The sequence below is a fragment of the Haemaphysalis longicornis genome, unplaced genomic scaffold, assembly GCF_048455015.1.
Source record: "Haemaphysalis longicornis isolate Haplotype H1 unplaced genomic scaffold, Haemaphysalis longicornis Haplotype H1 scaffold_3, whole genome shotgun sequence".
NCBI lineage: Eukaryota > Metazoa > Arthropoda > Arachnida > Ixodida > Ixodidae > Haemaphysalis > Haemaphysalis longicornis.
The window spans coordinates 88,348,323-88,367,235 of NW_027526335.1; the positions used below are offsets into that span (position 1 = coordinate 88,348,323).

Consider the following 18,913-nt stretch of genomic DNA (forward strand, 5'->3'; position numbering starts at 1 on the left):
GCATTTATAGGAAAATCAATGTCACAGGCAGTCTTCTGTAATTTTAACAGCGAAGCTGTTTAGCGAATCGTCATTTTGCGTGTCCACAGTTTAAAATACCAAGAAAATGCCGGGCGCACTTGAGCGCGTACCTCGCGGCGAGCGCCCAGCGTCCCCTGCGCGCGTTTGTCAAGCCAAGCATACTCACTTAGGAAGATTGGCCAAGATTGACAAAAAAAAAACTTCAGCGTTCGCCATACACTCTTAAAAAAAGGTTGTGGCATTCACTAACGGAACACTAACAAATTACTTGTCCCAGTATACACTAGGTACTTAGTAACTAAAGGTAGTAAATGTAGCGCTAGTCACGGGTTACTAACTGAAGCAGGCAGTGGGCACCACCAAAATGTCACGTCACAAAGCCGAGTCCAGATAGAAGGGGGCTTTAATGATTGAAGAGCGGCGATCAGAACAGCTAGCAGCCGAAGCCAGGAGAGAAGAAGAAGAACACAGAGCGACCAGGCCGAGCAAACTACCTTTACTAGTAAAGTCATAGCCATAGCACCCTTCTTAGCTACATGCGTTTACTAACTGTCCATGCATAACCTAGCCATAAGCACGACCTTAATCTAGTGTATACTACCTTCTACACCCAGTTAATTTCCCAAAAATGCAGTTGCTAGTGGCAGAGCCTACGTACCGTACCGAGGGGTAGTAGGGTTTCTGAGGAGTAAATACGGTCGTTACTACCCTCTCACGACCTTTTTTATACGGCAGCACTCGCACGGAACAAGAAAGACATGTCATAGCTAGCGCCCCTGCAAGGTGATGTCCAATGATTATCACTTCCAAAACAATGAAGGAAGCTCACACTTATAGCAACAATGATGGAGTATAGGTCGCTGTGGCAGCAGCGAACAAGCATATCGGCTGCAATCGTGGACCTAAACCGTCGTGACGGTCGTGAAGGTTGCGTACAGCTTCGGTTTACCTTCAAGTCTTACGCGTTAGTGTGAGCTTATTTCATTCTTTTTTTTTTTTTTTTTTACGGTTGGCCTGCAGGAGAGTTATTGGAAGGCAAAATTTGAAGGAAACGAGTAACGTATTGGTTACTCTGTTGCTGCAATGCATCTTAAGCTTCAGTGTCGCAAAAAGGTGTGGGGCACACATATTTTTATTCCTGTTTCTTGAGTAGACCAAGTGCGCTTTGAGAGACAACGGATGACTTTTACACGAAAGAACACTACGCTTGTTCTCCTATGTCCCCCGTCATCTCTCTCGCTGATTCCTGGCAGTCATCGACGCATATTTCTTGATTAAGCACAGTTATGCATTAGTTGAGAAGTAAAATCAGCTTGATAAAATGAGTTCATTTATAAGAGGCAGCTTATTCTCCCAGGACTGTAATGAAAAGTGCGCCTCCAATATGACGGCTTGATCTTAAGGTGCACGTTTTTTCAGGCTGCTGTAATAGCGGTGATTTATTTTCGCTACTGGAAGCCTAAAACGTATGCCCACCATCCTCTCAATTTATTGGTATGTTTTGAATAGGACTTTAGAAAGAATTTGTCACCGTAAAACAACTGCAAAGGTTTTAAGAGTTCTTTTGTTTGTTTGAGCACAATGAGGCCAACTTTTGCAGGCGCTATGCCTTTTTTACTACTTTTTTCTATTTGTGTATAAACTGGAAGAGTCTTCAATTCTGAAAGAACTGTTATTTTACGCTACCAATTCGCACCCGGCGTCTCAACCTAAACAATTCTAACTTTCTTCCGTGTTTTTTTTTTTTCTTCAGTGTCTTCGATCGGTAGAAATCTGACGGCGAATATTGGCAGCGGGAAATGTTCTTCACAATACGTGAGCTTTTTCTCCCTGTTAATGTAATTAACTGAAATTAAGGCACCCAGCTTGAAATTATCTCCCCGTAAGATCAGATCAACTTCCTTCTATGCTACCACTAAACGTGAAAGCGACGGGATAACTCCATTCCGCGATGTCGTTTAAACGACAGCGGCGACTAGTATTTTGCGGTATTACGCAATTACTCATTACTACGCCCCTAAACGCGGCTAATAGCGCCATTTACAAACAGGTCGCAATGCTTACCTTTCTTTTGCGAAGCGGGAAAAAAACGAGGATGAGGAACAACTGGGAGAAGTTTGCTGAGTATCAACAACAACAACAACAACAACAATCTACTTTCTGAAGCCTCTACGTGTACGTGCCCATCAGGAAGAAGAAGGGAGCAGCAGAATCAAAGAAAGTGTGTCATCTATTGAGACGAAGAATCGAGTGGCGTGCATGGGTTGAGTCACTAAGGAACATCATCGTCATCATCGGAAGCTTTGACCGGAACGTGCAGTCAACCGTCCGCCCCTTGCTCTGTACGTTTCCACCGACAAGCCACGTACGCGCGTCTGCTCAACTGTAGTGGCGCGGCGCTGCTCATCGACTGACCTCGAAGAACTCCCAGTCTGAAATTTGACTCAACCACGTAAGTATATCGATAGTGGCCACTTGCTCCTTAAGTTTAGAAATGTAGGGCTTAAGGAGCTGAGTATGGCGGTTACCCTTACCGCTCTCTTTCGGAGAAAATCCTGTTCTTGACTAACATTCGTCGCGCATGAATGTTAAAACATACACTAAGCGGGAAAATGTTGAACAAATTCTACATTTTGGTCATTGGGACACAAAATGCTTTTATGGGGTATCTTATGTGGCCTCCTATGTGGCCCTTGCCCTGTGATTCTTGATACATGGCGTACGATTTTAGTAATACCGGCAAACGATGATGATAGAGAAATACTCGGTTATCTGAAGTCTTCTCTGGCAGGCTCTGATAAAATGTGCGGAGATAAAACGTGCACTCGACGACCCGCCGACATACATTAGACTGGGTTCAGGCTATCTAACGTGGGCTCTTCACAAAGCCGATGAGGCATAATCCTGTCAATAAGAAGCCTTGTCCTGCCAAAAACCCTGGAAGTTGCATGACTGTGTCGTAGAAAGTCGGGTGTCAAACGCTTCTTCTTAAAGTTACCGATTTAGCCATGCTAATACGCCCTCCAAATGCTCCGGTTTATATTGATTAACCTGCTCATGAAATGTTAGAAATAAAAAAAAAATGTGACCAAACCAATTCAAGTGTGGTGTGATGTGACATGATTTGTCATCACAAGGCCCATGCATCCCTCCTCTCCCCAAAAAAGTACCCACAAAAAATGGCTTACGTCTTCCTGAAATTCATCCACTTAAATTTAGGGAAGGCCGTGTCTAGAGTGCCGTCCGACGGTATTATACGCACTCCACTATATCGGCGTCCACCGGCGTTTTGTGGCAAAATTGCCGTGTCTGGCAGTACATCGCTCTAGATAACGTAAAGCTAGGCAACCTAACCTAAACATAACATAATATAACCTAACGCACACAAAGAAATCATTTAAAACACCAAACCTAACCTAAGGTATAAAAATTACACTTCAAATATATAATGAAAAAAAAAAACCGTGCAAAAGCAGGTCTACAACCACCGACTTTGGGATCAAGAAGCTAAGACGGATCCTCTACACTACAACGACAGACTCTTTGGTCGATGATAGCCTAGCGTTAAATATTCGAATGTTATCGGACGGCACTCTAGCCATGCCTGCAACGATCAGCTAGAGTGCCGTCGGAAGGCACTCTAGACACTGCGTTTAGGGAAACGAGTAAGGCGGTAAGACACAAAACGCGCCTTTCTTGCAAGGACTGTGACGCTTTTGCTCGTGGGTGCAAAAAATCTGGCGTGTTTACGGGACCTGTGTGTGTTTTGTATCAAGTGGGCCCTAATTACGGTGCCACGTAAATCGTGAGACTCTGAGCCAAAACGTGCTCAGATCATGCCAAAAACGTACCCTTGAGAAGGTCCAATGATCGAGCATGTGCAAGCAATAGATCATATGATTCAGCTGACCAAAGCGATCAGGATAATCCGGTGGCAGCATAAGACAGAAGATATTATGAGCGGCATACATACCGTCGTATTTCTGCGATAATCCTCCAGTCAAATTTTTTTCGTCGTTTATGGTTCAAACTTCAAAGCCACTCGAGCTAAGTTGCAGAAGGTGAGAAAGATCTCAACAAACAAAACAAGGAGTAAACAACGAAGACGTTGTTTACTCCTACCACTTCCCCGTCTTGTTGGAGACTTTTACTGCGAAGCTGTATGTGTATAACCCCCCAGTATCCATTCCGGTGAAGCCGCTTTACTCGGCGTCGCTCCGTCGTTCCTTTTCGCCACCGCTGACCCCTCTTTCACAACTGTTATATGCCGGTGTCTTTCACGTTTAAGCACACGCACGTAAGCGGTTGCTGGTTTATGCGTACACGTGCGGGGAATGGAGGGAGGAGGGGGGAGGGGCGCACGCGAAGCTATAGGTTTCATGCCCCCTTGATGGCATGTCCGTTGGTCTTGCGGGAGGCTTACACGTGGACGTTAAACGGCCGAACGTGACCTGTCTGGTGTCTTCAGTGGTCGAACGGAGTGGGTTGTGTGTTACACAGACAGTAAGATGATTACGACGCGGGAGGGAAACAGACAGCCCCATGTTTGTCCCCTAAATTAAAGCTCGAGTCCTTCCAAGTTTCATTCAGCTAAATGGCTGGGAAGTATGCTCAATCCCAAATCACAAACAAACGTGGTTTGTTTCGTGCACTCCGTCGACGGCGTCCAGCTTCGCAGGTCATTTACCTCCAGAGAATAGAACGGCACTATTTTTTTTTCACGAGCTTCTTGTGGTGGTGAGAGTGTGCGCCACTCGAGCGGGTTCCAGTATTGGTGCAGCCGGTGATCTTCATTTCGCAGGCACAACGTGATCCCCGTGGTAACGGGCGCCCGCCGCGAGGACTTCCTCGCCGTAGCGCCATACCACTCCTTCATCCACGTGGACGACTTCGCGTCGCCCAAGGAGCTCGCCGAGTGCTTCCTGCTCCTGGTCCGCGATCGGACTCTCTACCAGAAAGGCACCGGCGAGTTCGTCAGCACGTACTTCTGGTGCCGCCTGTGCGCCATGCTGCACGCCCCGCCACCGTCCAGGGGCGGGCGGACCAGGGACGTGTCCCAATGGTGGACTGAGGGCGCTTGCACCGCCGCCAAAAAACCGCCTGCACTGCAACTCTTCACGCGAGTCAATTAATCCTACCCGCCGTTCCTCCATAATATTGATCTGCCTCCAGCATAGAGTTTCATACAAATATATGCTAGCGGGAAATGCGGAGCTGCAATCGCGGGCCGTCTAAGGGGCCTTAGGGCCGTCGTGGGTGCCGCTGTTGCGGCTACACCCGGGTACAACTTAAAGGAGCCATGAAGAGAAAACACAAGTTTGGTTCATTCAAAAGATTGTGTCGTTAGAATCATACTGACACCACTTTTCTCGTAAACTTCGCTCAAATAAGCTACATAATTAGGAAAAACGGGAATGGTCATGCGACCCACCAGCTCATTTCCCGCAACAGAACCTGTGATGTCACATGGGCTAAGCTCTGCGATTGGCGGAGGCTGGCAGAAGCAGACGCAAATTAGGTAGAGCTTACAAACTAGACGAACGAGCGATTTGCGCTTAAATTTAGGGCACATTCTTTACAAAGCAATAATAATGATGGGACAAACAGTGGAAGTTACGAAAGCACATGTAAACATAGAAGTACTGATGCGTTCTGCTGTTCGTACTGCGCACAGCATGCTTTGGTTTAGCTGCACAGCACTACGGGGCTTGGGGTTGTCTCAGACGACACTGGCCGATTGACGCAAGCAACGGTGTCTTACGTGACCCCATTTGTCGAGCGAGTACTGTTTCAGGGAACGAATATTTTCTCCCAGAACAAAAACAAGCCAGGTTTAAATGCGGGCAAAAACAAACCAAACGCTTGCCACGGTATGGTGGCGCCATCTAGGTTACGGAACGTAAAGAAACGCGGGAACAAACCAACACCGCTGTACAGGGTGGAGACAACCTTTAAACGGTCCCGTGCCGCCGCAATTGGGCCAACGGGCTCAACGCGTTATTCTTTTCGTTTCCCACGAGACCTAGCAACGCGAAACAGACAATATGATTCAAACTTCTTCAGTAAACCGCGTTGCGGCGATAATTTTAGCGCGGTTTTGACACAATGACTTGCTTCGGCGGCGAGCGAGCAACCGAACATGGCGGCGCCAGCGTTACGTGTCTCTACCCTGTACGGCGGATGCGTGAATGAAGGTATTCTAGCCTGCAGAGCGGTCGGTTCCCGTGATGTCACTTGGGACCACGAAAACGCACGATTGAGCGGGAAAATCAAAATTTTAACCTAAATTGTTTAATTTCTCAGTGAATAAAGCACCGTTTGTATACGGACAAGCGCTGGGGGCACTATAAAACACGAAATCTTTCGAATAAAACCAACTTGCATTTTCTCTTCATGGCTCCTTTAAGAACGCAACGGAATTTGCCGCTGTGCTTCATCCCCGCAGCCGGATGTTACTCCGCGCGGCGCAATAGTCTGTTACTGGGAATATTTTTAACATGGCAGGAGCCGTTTCCGTGATTTTTCGGACTTAATATGCTTATAAATGACTGCAGCGACGACAAACAAACTACGTGAGAAAAGGCAGTCGGTTTCTTCTATTAAATTTCAGTTGCTAGTCCAGCGTTGTGTTGTCTCATCTATTCTTGTTGCGTTCTTTTTTTTCGCTGGTTTCCCATCCGTCAATATCTACCAACTCGCCCAGCAAGCTGCACTTCTACGATTCAACATCAATTGGCTACTCACATTACAGAAAAACAATCTGAGCCTAGCTTAAAAGACAGCCATTGCCAGCTGGAGCCTAGAAAATCAGCTGCACTAGTTAGTGTACTATAAGAGAGAGGTGTGTAGTTCGGGGCCGATTAGGGGGGTCCCTTTTGCGATGAAAATTTCTGCTGAGGAACTCCTGTTGTAAGTAGCGCCCCTGGCGGCCGCTGCTAACCAGGTGGCTTCAGAAGTTTTCTTTGTTAAATCAATCCTTATTTAATGCCCTAAATAATCTTGTTTCTTTGTTTTATGATACACAGTTTTATAAAACTTGTCAAATAACTGTTTCATTTGATTTAAATACTTAATGGTGACGCTGGCTACAACAGGAGTTCTCTGGGGAACGCCTGCACTCCGTACAATTTTTTCATCGCAAAAGGGACCCGCGCTCTCCATTGGTTCTCCCCCCGCACGACACACCTTATTTTCTAGTACACTGTAATCTGGTCAACCTGGCCCCGGTCCCGAATCAGTGTTGTCCAGGACTAGGGAACCCACCAATCAGTCACACGAAAAATTCTCGTGTTTCAATAAAATTTTATTCCTTCGTGATTCATTCCCACCGCATAGGATGATCGCGAGGGGCGTCACCTCAAGGTCGCTTACACAACATAATGATGAGCCCTGTATGCGCAAGCGATACTACTCACGTTGTACATGCCTTGTATCATTGTTAAAGAACGGTGTTTTTTTTTTTTTTTTGTCGTGGCAAACAGAGACATTTTGTTATGATTGGAAGAATAGTTCTGCTGCTAATCATACCATGGGAGCTCAACTTTACTTAAAACAGGGCAGATTAGCACGACCCCTAGCTGAAGGCGAGTAATTCCCACGCGATTGAACAAGCTATGCACGAAATTGCGAAAGGCTGATGCAAAATTTCCGCTGGTGTAGAATCTCTAGGTGAAGTCCTGGTTGAAATGACACATTTGTGAATTTATTCTCAAATAATCAGTCGCTAATTTTTATTTTTTCTATCTCTGTCTGCAAAGAAACGGCACAGCCCTCCTCGTTGCCATGGCAACAGCACTCCCTCTATGCCTTGCAGTGCAGTCGCACACTTCCCTGGTTACCCCAACAGTCGCGCTCCATAAAAGGCGAACATGACATGACCGCGGAAGATGTAGCAATAACAGCTTGCCACTGGTGAAATCCCGCTGTGCTTGACATGCAAATAACATCAGCTGCTATACACATAAAGATGCTACAGTCCTCCTCCTCGTCATCGCAAGAACAAAGTGCCATATAATTTCCGGTCAGTTCTTCATTTGAAGCATCATGGCCGCTTAGTTCGAATTGACTCAACGCGAAACTTGATTTCACTCAGGTTTCAGGATTCCCTCTTTCTCCACTGCATCTCAGGTACAGTGGTCGGAAGGCTAGCAGCAGCCGAACTAGAAGAAGTTTTCTCGAAGAAGTTTTCTCGGCTGCATGGCTTTATACTTATGAGGTCTCTTGAATCCTCAACACCCCACGTGACCGCGAACTAGGCGAGCCACCGGGAGCGCGTCCTGCGTGGCGCGCTCTCCTCCGCGCCCCGATGTGCGCGAGCCTGACGTGCGCCCTGTTCCCGTGGACGCACAGCTCGATGCCGAAGACGAGCAGCGAGAGGGCGGCCGTCATGGCCCACAGCGCGAAGACGGCCGCCGTGTGCTTGAACTGGAGCGCCCGGTAGGAGAAGTCCTGCGACGAGTCGGCGCCCTGCATGGCCCGGCACCGCTGCCACTCCCGGAGGCTGTCGCTGTACCACTTCACGTTGAGCCCCGAGTCGACCATGGCCCGCACCCTGCGCGGTCGTGGGACGGCACACAGGGGGCTTCAGAAAAAAATAAAATTATTATCCCTTTTTGGAGGAAGTTGGGAGAATATCGAAAGCTAAAAGTTCGCCCAGCCTTCGCTGAAAGTTCTTCCCAATCGATACTCAAGCCTTCAAAATCGCAGACACAGAACAAACCCTTGCGACGAATTTTCGCCCGCTAATTAAACCCATCCACGGACGATGTAACCGTATACCGATACGTGGTTTATGAGATAAAGGTATAGCACTGTACTCCTTCATGATCAATGAGTGAATTGTCTCATCTAAGGCCGTTCCTTTTTCGCAATTTTCAAGTAACCGTTTTTAACACAATGGAAGCCTCGTTTCACGCACGCGCCGTGTGTCCATAGATATCAGATTTTCGGTGAACAAATCGGTCTATGGGGAAATGCATTACTCTTTTGACAGAACGCCATTACTCCCACTAAGGAATCTTCCGCTTTAAAAGAAAAACAGCTGAACACTGGCGTCATTTCGTGCAAGCATGGGTGCGCGAGGCAATAATCGGGGCGCGTAAACTTTGCAAAAAATGGAACATTGAGGAATTTCGAATTGGCGCCAGGCACCAAGGCAATTTAACCAGGCGACCTAATTATGCTCTTGACGGTGAATTGCGCTTGGCATGATCACAGAGACGGACACAGGAAAAAAAAAAAAAACGTACACTTTCCCAAGAAGACGGCGCACTAACAACTGATTTTATTCTGAACAAGACGAAAACATACATACAGAACAGCGCAGAATGAAACAGCGAATTCCGGAGAGATGGGGAGGAGAAGTCATAAGGTGGAAAAATAAAGATATATTTCCTTCCCCATCTCTCCAGAATTTGTTGTTACGTCTTCCCCCCCTACTACGCGCTCGCATTAAAGTCGCCCCGCTACCCCGGAACATGCACCCAGGCATGTAGTTGGTTCGCGTCGCACCGCGCGAACCAACTACATCCGCACCCACTACCAGCATCTGCCGGACACGCTTTACGTCGATGCATCCCCATACCCCAACCGATCGACTTACGCCGTCGCGACTGTAGATAGTGAAAAACGTACCGTCGCCACTGCCTCCACGCGAGCCTCAACACAAACTGAAGCGGAAGAGATAGCCATTGCGCTGTCCCTTACCTCCACTCGTCGTGACTACGTGACAATAATCACGGACTCGCAGGAAGCCTGCCGACACCTTCAAAAAGGTCTACTCCCTCGCACTGCCCTACGCATCATTCAACACTCCTCTTACCTCCCTGAGGAGTGCCACATTTTATGGACCCCTGGCCATTGTGGGTTGGCCGGCAATGAAGCGGCGCACGACGCGGCCCGAGAAGTGGTACACCGGGCCATTGCCCCCGACCCCCCTCCTACCACCCTGGATGCCCACCCCCTACTCACCTACAATGACATACTCACACACTACAAGCTCTCTCGTCGCACCTTCCCTCCACCTCACCTGTCTCTAACAAAAGCCGATGAAATCACTCTCCGTCAACTTCAAACCCGGACCTTCCCTCACAATACACTTTGGCATTTGATTTTCCCCACCTCTCACTCACCACAGTGCAAGTTTTGCCCCGAAAGGGGTACACTGTATCACATCGTATGGGAATGCTCCCACACACCCGACCTCCCTCCCAATCCCCACCCCTCCCCTTCACAGTGGGCGGCGCAGCTGTCCAGCTCTGAACCCGGCTCCCAGCTTAACCTGGTGAGACGGGCCCGGACTGCCAGCCAGAGCCAGGGACTCCTGGACTAAGGAGTCTCCCCACTGGTCTGCCTCCACACACGGAGTCAGATTGGGCCTGAATAAAAGTTTATTCCTCCTCATTCTGTGTTGTTCGGTATTTGTATATATTTTCGTCTTGTTCAGAACAAATCAGTTGTTAGTGCGCCGTCTTCTTGTGAAAGTGTACGTTTTTTTTTTAATGCAGAGCATTTCAGTAACTCACGATGTCACCTGCGTTGACGTCCGTAGTCGTAGTCCGCACCCCTCCCCCTACACTATATAAAAAAAAATACTATCCGGCGCCAGGTTTCGATCCCTAGACCCTGCGGCCGGAACGCAATGTACATGGTGCTCTACCCACTGCGCCACAAAGCCGACACAGAATGGGAGGCTACGAACGCGCCTTATATCCTTGACTCATTCAAACTACGTCAAGAAGCTGCTGATACAACGCATTCAATACCACCAACTCCCCAAACACTAAACGTTAACGCAATACACCCACCCCCTATGCGACGCATTTACTCGAGTCCCCCTCGCGGGGAGATGGGCCCAATTTTTTTTCCTGTGTCTGCCTCTGTGATCATTACAAGCGCTACTCCCCTTCAAGAGCATGTTACACCAACTAGTCTGACATCAAGTTTTACTGATCTAATCATCTTCAGAAAACTGGGCTAGATCCTCTTTCTGTGGAAGTGATAAAACAGGACATGATGACAGATGATGTGTGCCATCATATGCACGCGGACTCACTCCCTCCTGAATCAATCAGAAGGGTGGGGACACACTTCCCTCTTGAGGCGGACGGTTCACCAATACTCCACTCATTTCGCTGGGCAAATCGATTACCCTCAGGAGGACAGGTACCACTTCTCAAGGGAGTCAATGACATATTGTTCTACGTATTTTCCATCTCTGTGGCCCACAGAATTTTCCTGTTCTTTCCACTCCTCCCCAACTGTTCCTTGCAAGGAGCAACATTGTTATCACTAGAGACCGGGACTTTAGGCACAAAAAATCAAGGTTTTAGGCGCCTATAACAGGCACTGAGCAGTGTCATTTCGGCATATATAGCTGTCAAAAACTCTAGTTCATGCATATATATGGGCCCAATTCGTGTTTACTTCAGCAGCGTATTTTAAACAAATTTTTTACTAGCAATTGAAACAGCCGACAAATCTTGTGCTACGGAAAAGTAATTCTATTTTATTCGTAAAAATGCGCCATAAAAGAGTCGCCAACCTGAGAGACTTACGTAAAATGGAGGGTGTTTCGACAACAAAGGAAAGGCTTAAAATCACAAGAGCCATCTGAATGATTTGCTGCTTGAATCTGTGCGTTCTTTCAGTCGATAAGTGTGCGCAATAAAAGAACGCTCAATGCCTCTTGAAGTTGGGGGAGCATACTCGCACTTCGGGACGCTCCAAGATCAGATTGAACCTGGAATATCAATGTTTGCTGCTCAGAACCTTCGGCAGTTCTATTAGCACAGGGAATCCAGGAATTTTATGTCAGACAGAATGGCAGATTGTCAGACAGGAATGGCTCTATCAGCAACCGGTTCTTCGGGGATGGTGGCGGATATGTCCTGGACCTTCGAAATGAGCTCCGCATTCTCATTCAGAGTTGAGCCCGCGCTCTCAGCTGCGGAAATGTTTTCCGCTAAAACTGTGAAATAAGCACCGAATGTACATTCACGTTCACAACAGCATGGTGTAAATAACTCGGGCTGCGACGATCTGCTCAGCTCCAAAGCTGTTTATACCACCGGTGAGTTTTTTTGTAGTAGTTTTCCGCCCTTAGCCAAGTCTTTTGAGGGATCTGGTGTACGAGGAATAGGGTGAAAGAGGCATAATCGGTAACTGCTGCTTGAAGACACAACTGCGCCTCGCAGAAAGATCTTAACTGCAGGTATTTATTTGTTGACAGAGCAAAACGACCCCCTCAGCTCTTCACAACCCCGATGGATCCCATACATATATAGTACATGAAAATGCCATAATTCCATAAATATTACTGAGCTATTCTGTTCTGCAGAAGCAGATTACTACCGAAGCTGCAGGAACAGCCCCATTCAGTAACTATGCACTATACATATATCATTATCAATATCACACAGAACGCAAGATTCTTTGCAACTAATTCCCTTATTGCTGGGTTTCCGAATGCCCTTGAATGTTACCACTTACGGCAAATAACGGCTGTCACGCTAGAGTACTGTAAAAGTCCCGATATGCTCCTTTCTGTCAGCTCCGCTACACGTACCTGCTTCGTCCTACACGCGCTGCATCTTGCCGGCCGGCGGTGTACCCGTGATCGACGGATGACTGTGCACGTGTTCATGGCGCCACCTTAAAACTTTTGTGTGTCGGATTCGCATGTGGTTTCCCCCTTGGAGGCGTCTTCGACCTTGAGTGGCATGTGCGCTGCTGTGTCGCGTTAATTTTCTTCGCTGCTTGTTTTAGGGCGCAGCCCTTTGGCGGCCGCCTCCGGGCTGAACCGTGTCACCGTCGTCGTGACCGGGCGAATGATGGCAAGACCAACGAGTGAAAGAAAAAGCGAACGATGAAAAAAAGCAAAGGAGGAGAGGGGCGCGAAATTGGGAGGGGAGGGCGGTTCGTCATGGCGGAGTGAGCCAGCGCTCTCCGAAAGTGTGCGGTGGGGGAGAGGAGGGGGCAGTATGCTGTGTCGCACGAGGCGCTCAACGGCGCGACACTTGGCGAAAACGTGAGGGAGGCGCGCGCGTGACTATGATGTGCGTTCGCGTAAGACGCAGTTCGCCGTCCCTTCCTGAGACGCACTTCGCGCCACCCACGCAGAGGCTGATCATCCCTGCCGGGTGCTGCCTCAGCGCACTGCTGGTGCACCCAAATATCGCATTAGGGAGTGTCGTACTCGCCAGCCATTTTTTTTATTCCGTTAGCCATGGATAGGGCACATGGGAAAACTTTCTCGCCGTTGGTCTGCGGACACAGCCCGTCAGAAGAACGTAAAACAAAACAGCTTCTGTGGACAGGGGTGACGTCGGTGAGGTTGGCTGTGGTGTCGCTGCTTTACGGGCCTGTGTCGGCCCGGCGCACGTGGCGATGTCGAGGTTGCGGCGGCTCGTGCACGGTTTGCGTGCCTCGGCGTGTTTGGCACAGCTACGGCGATTTTTCTCGCCAATGGTGTGCGACAAACACCCACTTGCAGTCTTCTGAAGCGAGAACAGTCCTTGCAGAACATCGACTCGAAAAACCGAAAAACGTTTACAAGCCAAAAAGGACATTTTTAGGAGCTAAAAAGACCATATAGGCCCATATAGTCAAAAGAGGCGCTTATAGGTACAATGCACTATTGCTTAAAATGCCCCCCTTTCCTTTGTAACCCCATGCTTATATGTCAAATAGGCTTGATACGGACTCAAGGGGAAAATAAGCATTTTGCCTGAAGTTCCGGTCTCTAGTTATCACCCCCACTTTAACAGCGCCATAACGATGACGATCCCTTAACGTATACGGGCTTTCCAACGTTGCGTAAATCTGTCTATTTTTTACGTGGATAAAGGCGTAGACTATCTTCTAAGATAGCGAATTTGTATGAAGGAATTGCGAGAGCAATGGCGTTTGTTTACAATCATGATATTTTTACAAACATGAAATTTTCTTTAACGTCTTATAAGCGCGGTTGAGCCGATGGAAAGCGGAAACGGAAGTGACGGCGTACTTGCTGTCGATCCTTCGTTGCAGGGCGGGCGGCAAGTGCTTGGCGGTTGCCGGGCCGCAGAAGCGCGAAAAGAGCAGTTCGGGCGCCAGGTACAGGTCGCCTCCCGTGAGCCGGCACTGCTGAGCCAGCATGTGCATGGTTACGTGGGAGTCGCTCACGATGACGGCTCGGCCGCTGTACAGCTGCTCCGAGGAGGCCGCGGAGAACATCTCCGTGATGGGAAGGAAGCCGTTGTGGCGGTACGCCTGCTGGGTCAGCGCGCGCAGCGACGGCCTGGGAGACGCCTGCGCCCCGAAAGGGATCATAGCAGGGCTATTCAGGGGCCAAGACACTTTGAGTATACGTAGAATAAATACGGTGGCCAAAGTTATGGTTCATACACTTCCATTTGCCAAGGACCTGAAATTGTTTCGTCCTTAAAGGGATTCTGCAACACTTCCGATGAACGCTTTCAGTCTTGCCGTCGCGTTTGGAAGCACTGCGACAGCTATAGTTATCGCCAGCACGGAGCGGCACTGCGTGATGAGCTCGCTGCAGCAGAGCCGCCTTGCGTTTCTGCTTTGCTTTTGCGGCGATTGTTGTCAAGTTGCCACTGAATGCGCTTATTGCTTCAGTTGAAAGTAGGGCTGCCAACAGCCGCTACGCCGTTCCAATGACGTCATTCGAGCGCTCGAAGAGCGCCAAGACAGGGATAATGATGGTGATGATGAATGACCTTTATTTGTCTGAATAAAGAGAGAAAAAAAATTTTGAGCAAGTTTTAATGTTATCTTATGGACATAGAACAGCAATTTCAGTCTGAGGTAGTTTGTGACTCCCTATTCTAGGCACTGAATGTGTTAATTGACTATGTTCTCAAAGCATTTAAGATTTAAAAATAAAAAATAAAAAGTGTTGCAGGGTCTCTTTAAGACGAAGAGCCTTGACTTTTTTATGAAATGGCGATTACTGTAGTCGTAATGGGGCTGGTAAAAATCTCCTCTTAATTCGCAAGGATACAACACGACTGATCGGCGATTTTCGCCGATAGTTTATTAGGCGCCTGTTTTCACGAAGGCGCCGGTATACGAGCGTACTTGTTAAACCGTGTGCACACGTTCCAGCATGCCAGCCGATTGTAACGATTCTTAATGATTCACAAGGGCAAACATGGGCCCGAAAAAATTTGCTACAGCACATAGTAGGCAGACGAACAGAAAATTAAGACGAGCGGGAAGCGTTATGTGGAGAGCCAATGACAGGTGGGCCATACGACAAAGAGAAGTGCTTGACAGGTGGGGAAGACAGAGCACCCGACTCATAGGTGAGGCAAGAAAGTATGGCACCGAGAGAGAGAGAGAGAGAGAGAGAGAGAGAGAGAGAGAGAGAGAGAGAGAGAGAGAGAGAGAGAGAGAGAGAGAGAGAGAGAGAGAGAGAGAGAGAGAGAGAGAGAGAGACACATAACATTTATTTAAGGAGCTCCCGCTTATGAGGCGGTGGCGGCTGCTTACAGGGCCGCAGGGCACCGAAGAATGGTTTCAAGTGACGCGAGATAGAGACGGTTGGGATTTTATGATAGGCTTCGTACTGCGGCGGATCCAGCTGGTGATGGTTATTGAGATTATTGTAATATTGTCATTGTAGTAGGAGTACTAGTGTTGGCCATGGAATGAAAATATGATTTTTTATTATTCGTGCGTAAGTACAAATGCTTATAGGCTGTCCATAGGCAGGTGAGTAAACATTTGATTGATTGATTGATTGATTGATTGATTGATTGATTGATTGATTGATTGATTGATTGATTGATTGATTGATTGATTGATTGATTGATTGATTGATTGATTGATTGATTGATTGATTGATTGATTGATTGATTGATTGATTGATTGATTGATTGCAAAGAAGGGAAGGCCCGGAGGCCATGCGTGGGAAATGGTAAGGAAAATGGTTGTAAGGCAGCGGACCCAGGAAGGTCGGGCACAGGCAAGTCGTTTTTTCATCACTCGTCTTTCGTCTGCTTTGAAATGCATCTCAGTGCATAGCCATGCTTCCGCAAAACCTCGAAGCCCCCTGTCGGAAGTAATTGCAAATTCCTCAAACAGAAAAGGTAATGAACCAGATAAGCGCGAATGTTTCCAAGGTAAACGTGCACTTCACTTTCAAGCAGTACTGGAACGCCCCCGAAAAAAAGAAAATTTCTGTAAGAGGACGCATTGCACGATCACAAGTACACTGTTGGGAGGCAACAGCAACGCGCCGCCCAGAATAAAGAATACATATCGTCAGTGACAGCGTGCAACGTGCTGCATTTTTCTACACCCCTCTCTTCTCCCCCTACTTGAAGGCACGGGCGGCGTGGGCACACTAGAGGTACCTTTATATACGCCTCGAAGATGGTGTCCTTCCAGATGAGCGGTCGTAAAGCCGGCTGGAGTGCGACCTCGTCTACAGACTGGAAGCGATACGGCTCGGTCTTGACGGCCATGCTGGCCTTGAGCTGTCCAGCGAAGCCATTTGTGAGCACGAGTACCGTCAGCCACCAGAACGAAAGGAGGAGGCGACCAGCGTGGCTCCTCTTCGGCGCAATATTTCCTGGGCGATAAGTAACTGACGTCATGGCACTGTCCACATTTTGGGACACTTGGTCCGTTGTTACAACCTTTGCGCCACTGCAGCTTACACCCCACATATCATTCAGAAGTGGACAAAGGGCCCCACAACACCCTCACCCACACATTTTCCCTACTGTAACACGAACACCAAAGCAGACCATCACCACTTAATATGTGTATGCCCATTATTCGATGCACATCGTTCAGACACCATTCGACACATTGATCTAAACACCATACACCAAGAAGCACATGCCGCATTAGATAAGTCTTTATTACACGAAATGGGCAAATTTGCAACCAAAAGTGGTCTGTAGCGAGTAGTCTGACGAAGGACGTCCCCGGCGAAGCCTCCGAACAGTCAGTGAATAGAAGAGAAAGTGCTTGGAGAGCTGAAGCAACCCGTGTAATCCCCTCCTTCATATCCCATTTTCCCCACCAAGTGGCTTTAGCCCTCCCTTCGCCAAGTAAAAGCTTTACTACTACTCATTTCACGTCAAAGCGTGCTTTCTGTTCAGCGTAAATTTTGGGTCTTTAGCTAACTTATTTAACTAAAATGACATTCACCTGCGACATGAACCATAAATATTGCATGATAAGATTATAGGCCGTGACCTTCAAGTTGATAAATAAAGTGTACGCGCGATACGGATTACATTGTTTCCCGTTCCATGATTTTGTAAGGTTTCGTATTCTACAAATAAACAGAGCAGGAACATGCCGCTTTCTTCACTACCGGCCGCCTAAGCAAGGCTGAGACAAGGGACAGCAAAGGACAAGGGCCTGCGCTTGTCCTGTGCACTCCTTTTCTCGGTTCTGTTTTTGAGTATGAAGCTTCATAATGGTGCATCCTCTCCTTCCGCGTGCTTTTGAGCTCACCTTCGTAAGAGAGGGAGCCGATGATGTCCCAAAAGTTTTCGTACGTCTCGGAAATGAAGCTGTTCTCAGCACCGGGCCTCCGTCTCTCCACGAGCGCCAGAGCGGCAGATACAAGCGGGATGGAGACGACAAGAGAGGCCCACACCTGGAGCGAATGTTATGCCAGTAAATGAACACACAAACAAGAAGTAAGCGAAAGCCGCGCATTCTTGCAATAGAGGAAGGCTCATATATATATTTTTTTCCAATATCTAAACAAGCAGAGTAGAATCGTGGGCCTGAAAATTGATATGCAGAAAACTAAAGTAATACTTAATAACTTCGGTAGAGCACAGCGGTTTGAGATAGGTGGCGAGGCAGTGGAAGTGGTAAGCGAATACATCTACTTAGGCCAAGAAGTTACCCGGGATCCCAACCATGAGGCAGAGATAATTAGAAGGATAAGAATGGGGCGGAGTGCATTCGGTAGGCATTCTCAGATAATGAATGGCAGCCTACCATTGTCCCTGAAGAAGAAAGTGTATGACAGCTGCATCTTACCGGTACTCACCTACGAGGCAGAAACTTGGAGGCTCACTAAGAGGGTTCAACTTAAACTGAGGACGACTCAGCAAGCAATGGAGCGGAACATGATAGGTGTAACATGAAGGGATAAGGAGGGAGCGGAGTGTGCCCGGGAACAAACCCGGGAACAATTAGTAGTAATTAGTAGTAGTAGGACGTATTAGTAGAAATTAAGACGAAATGGGCGTGGGCAGGGCATGTAATGCGAATGCAAGATAACCGTTTGTCATTAAGGGTAATTGAGTTGATCCTTAGAGAATGCAATCGTGGCAGGGGGCGGCAGAAAGTTAGGTGGGCAGATGAGATCAAGAAGTTTGCGGGGATTCATTGGTCGGAGTTAGCACAGTACCGGGATGAATGGAGATCCATGGGAGAGGCATTTGCCCTGCAGTGGGCGTAGATAGGCTGATGATGATGATTTCCCATGTACAATGAGTGAATGTATACCCGGACGAAAACTCTCCTTGCGTCTTGCAAAGCAGCTCGAGGAAGACGGGCATAGTATTCGCTTCCAGTGGCTCCCCTACCGCCCGACCATGTAGGTTTGCCAGGAGACGAAGCAGCTGGTAAGTCCGCCCGAGAAGCGCTTTCACAGATCACCGGCACATTCTGAGGCACGTGACTATCGAACATTTCAAGTTCTCTATGAGTCCACGGTGACAACTTTGTGCTACTAAAGGAATGAACAGCTCAGAGGCGTCGTTTCTGTTCCACGCCCGTACAATGTCAGCCCGAGCACTGGCTTATCTTTATAAACTGAATCTATTCTCACCGCCCCTGTGTCCAACGTGTGGTGGGTTCGGTGACGTCAGATATTTTTTCATGGCCTGCCCAATGCATGCGATGGAGC

General features: G+C 48.1%; 1 protein-coding gene and 1 pseudogene across 1 annotated transcript; one reads left to right on the plus strand and one right to left on the minus strand.

Annotated features, from left to right (window-relative positions):
* The first annotated feature begins 3,857 nt into the window (after positions 1 to 3,857).
* On the plus strand, positions 3,858 to 5,153 carry LOC144175318 (glycoprotein 3-alpha-L-fucosyltransferase A pseudogene; annotated as a pseudogene).
* A 2,335-nt stretch (positions 5,154 to 7,488) lies between these two features.
* LOC144173322 (uncharacterized) lies at positions 7,489 to 16,600 on the minus strand. The gene is made up of 3 exons (XM_077701805.1): positions 16,383 to 16,600; positions 14,027 to 14,310; positions 7,489 to 8,572 (listed from the first exon to the last, which is right to left on the minus strand). The coding sequence occupies exons 1-3, from the start codon at positions 16,491 to 16,493 to the stop codon at positions 8,230 to 8,232; spliced, it is 738 nt and encodes a 245-aa protein (XP_077557931.1). The 5' UTR covers positions 16,494 to 16,600; the 3' UTR covers positions 7,489 to 8,229.
* Positions 16,601 to 18,913: the final 2,313 nt, after the last annotated feature.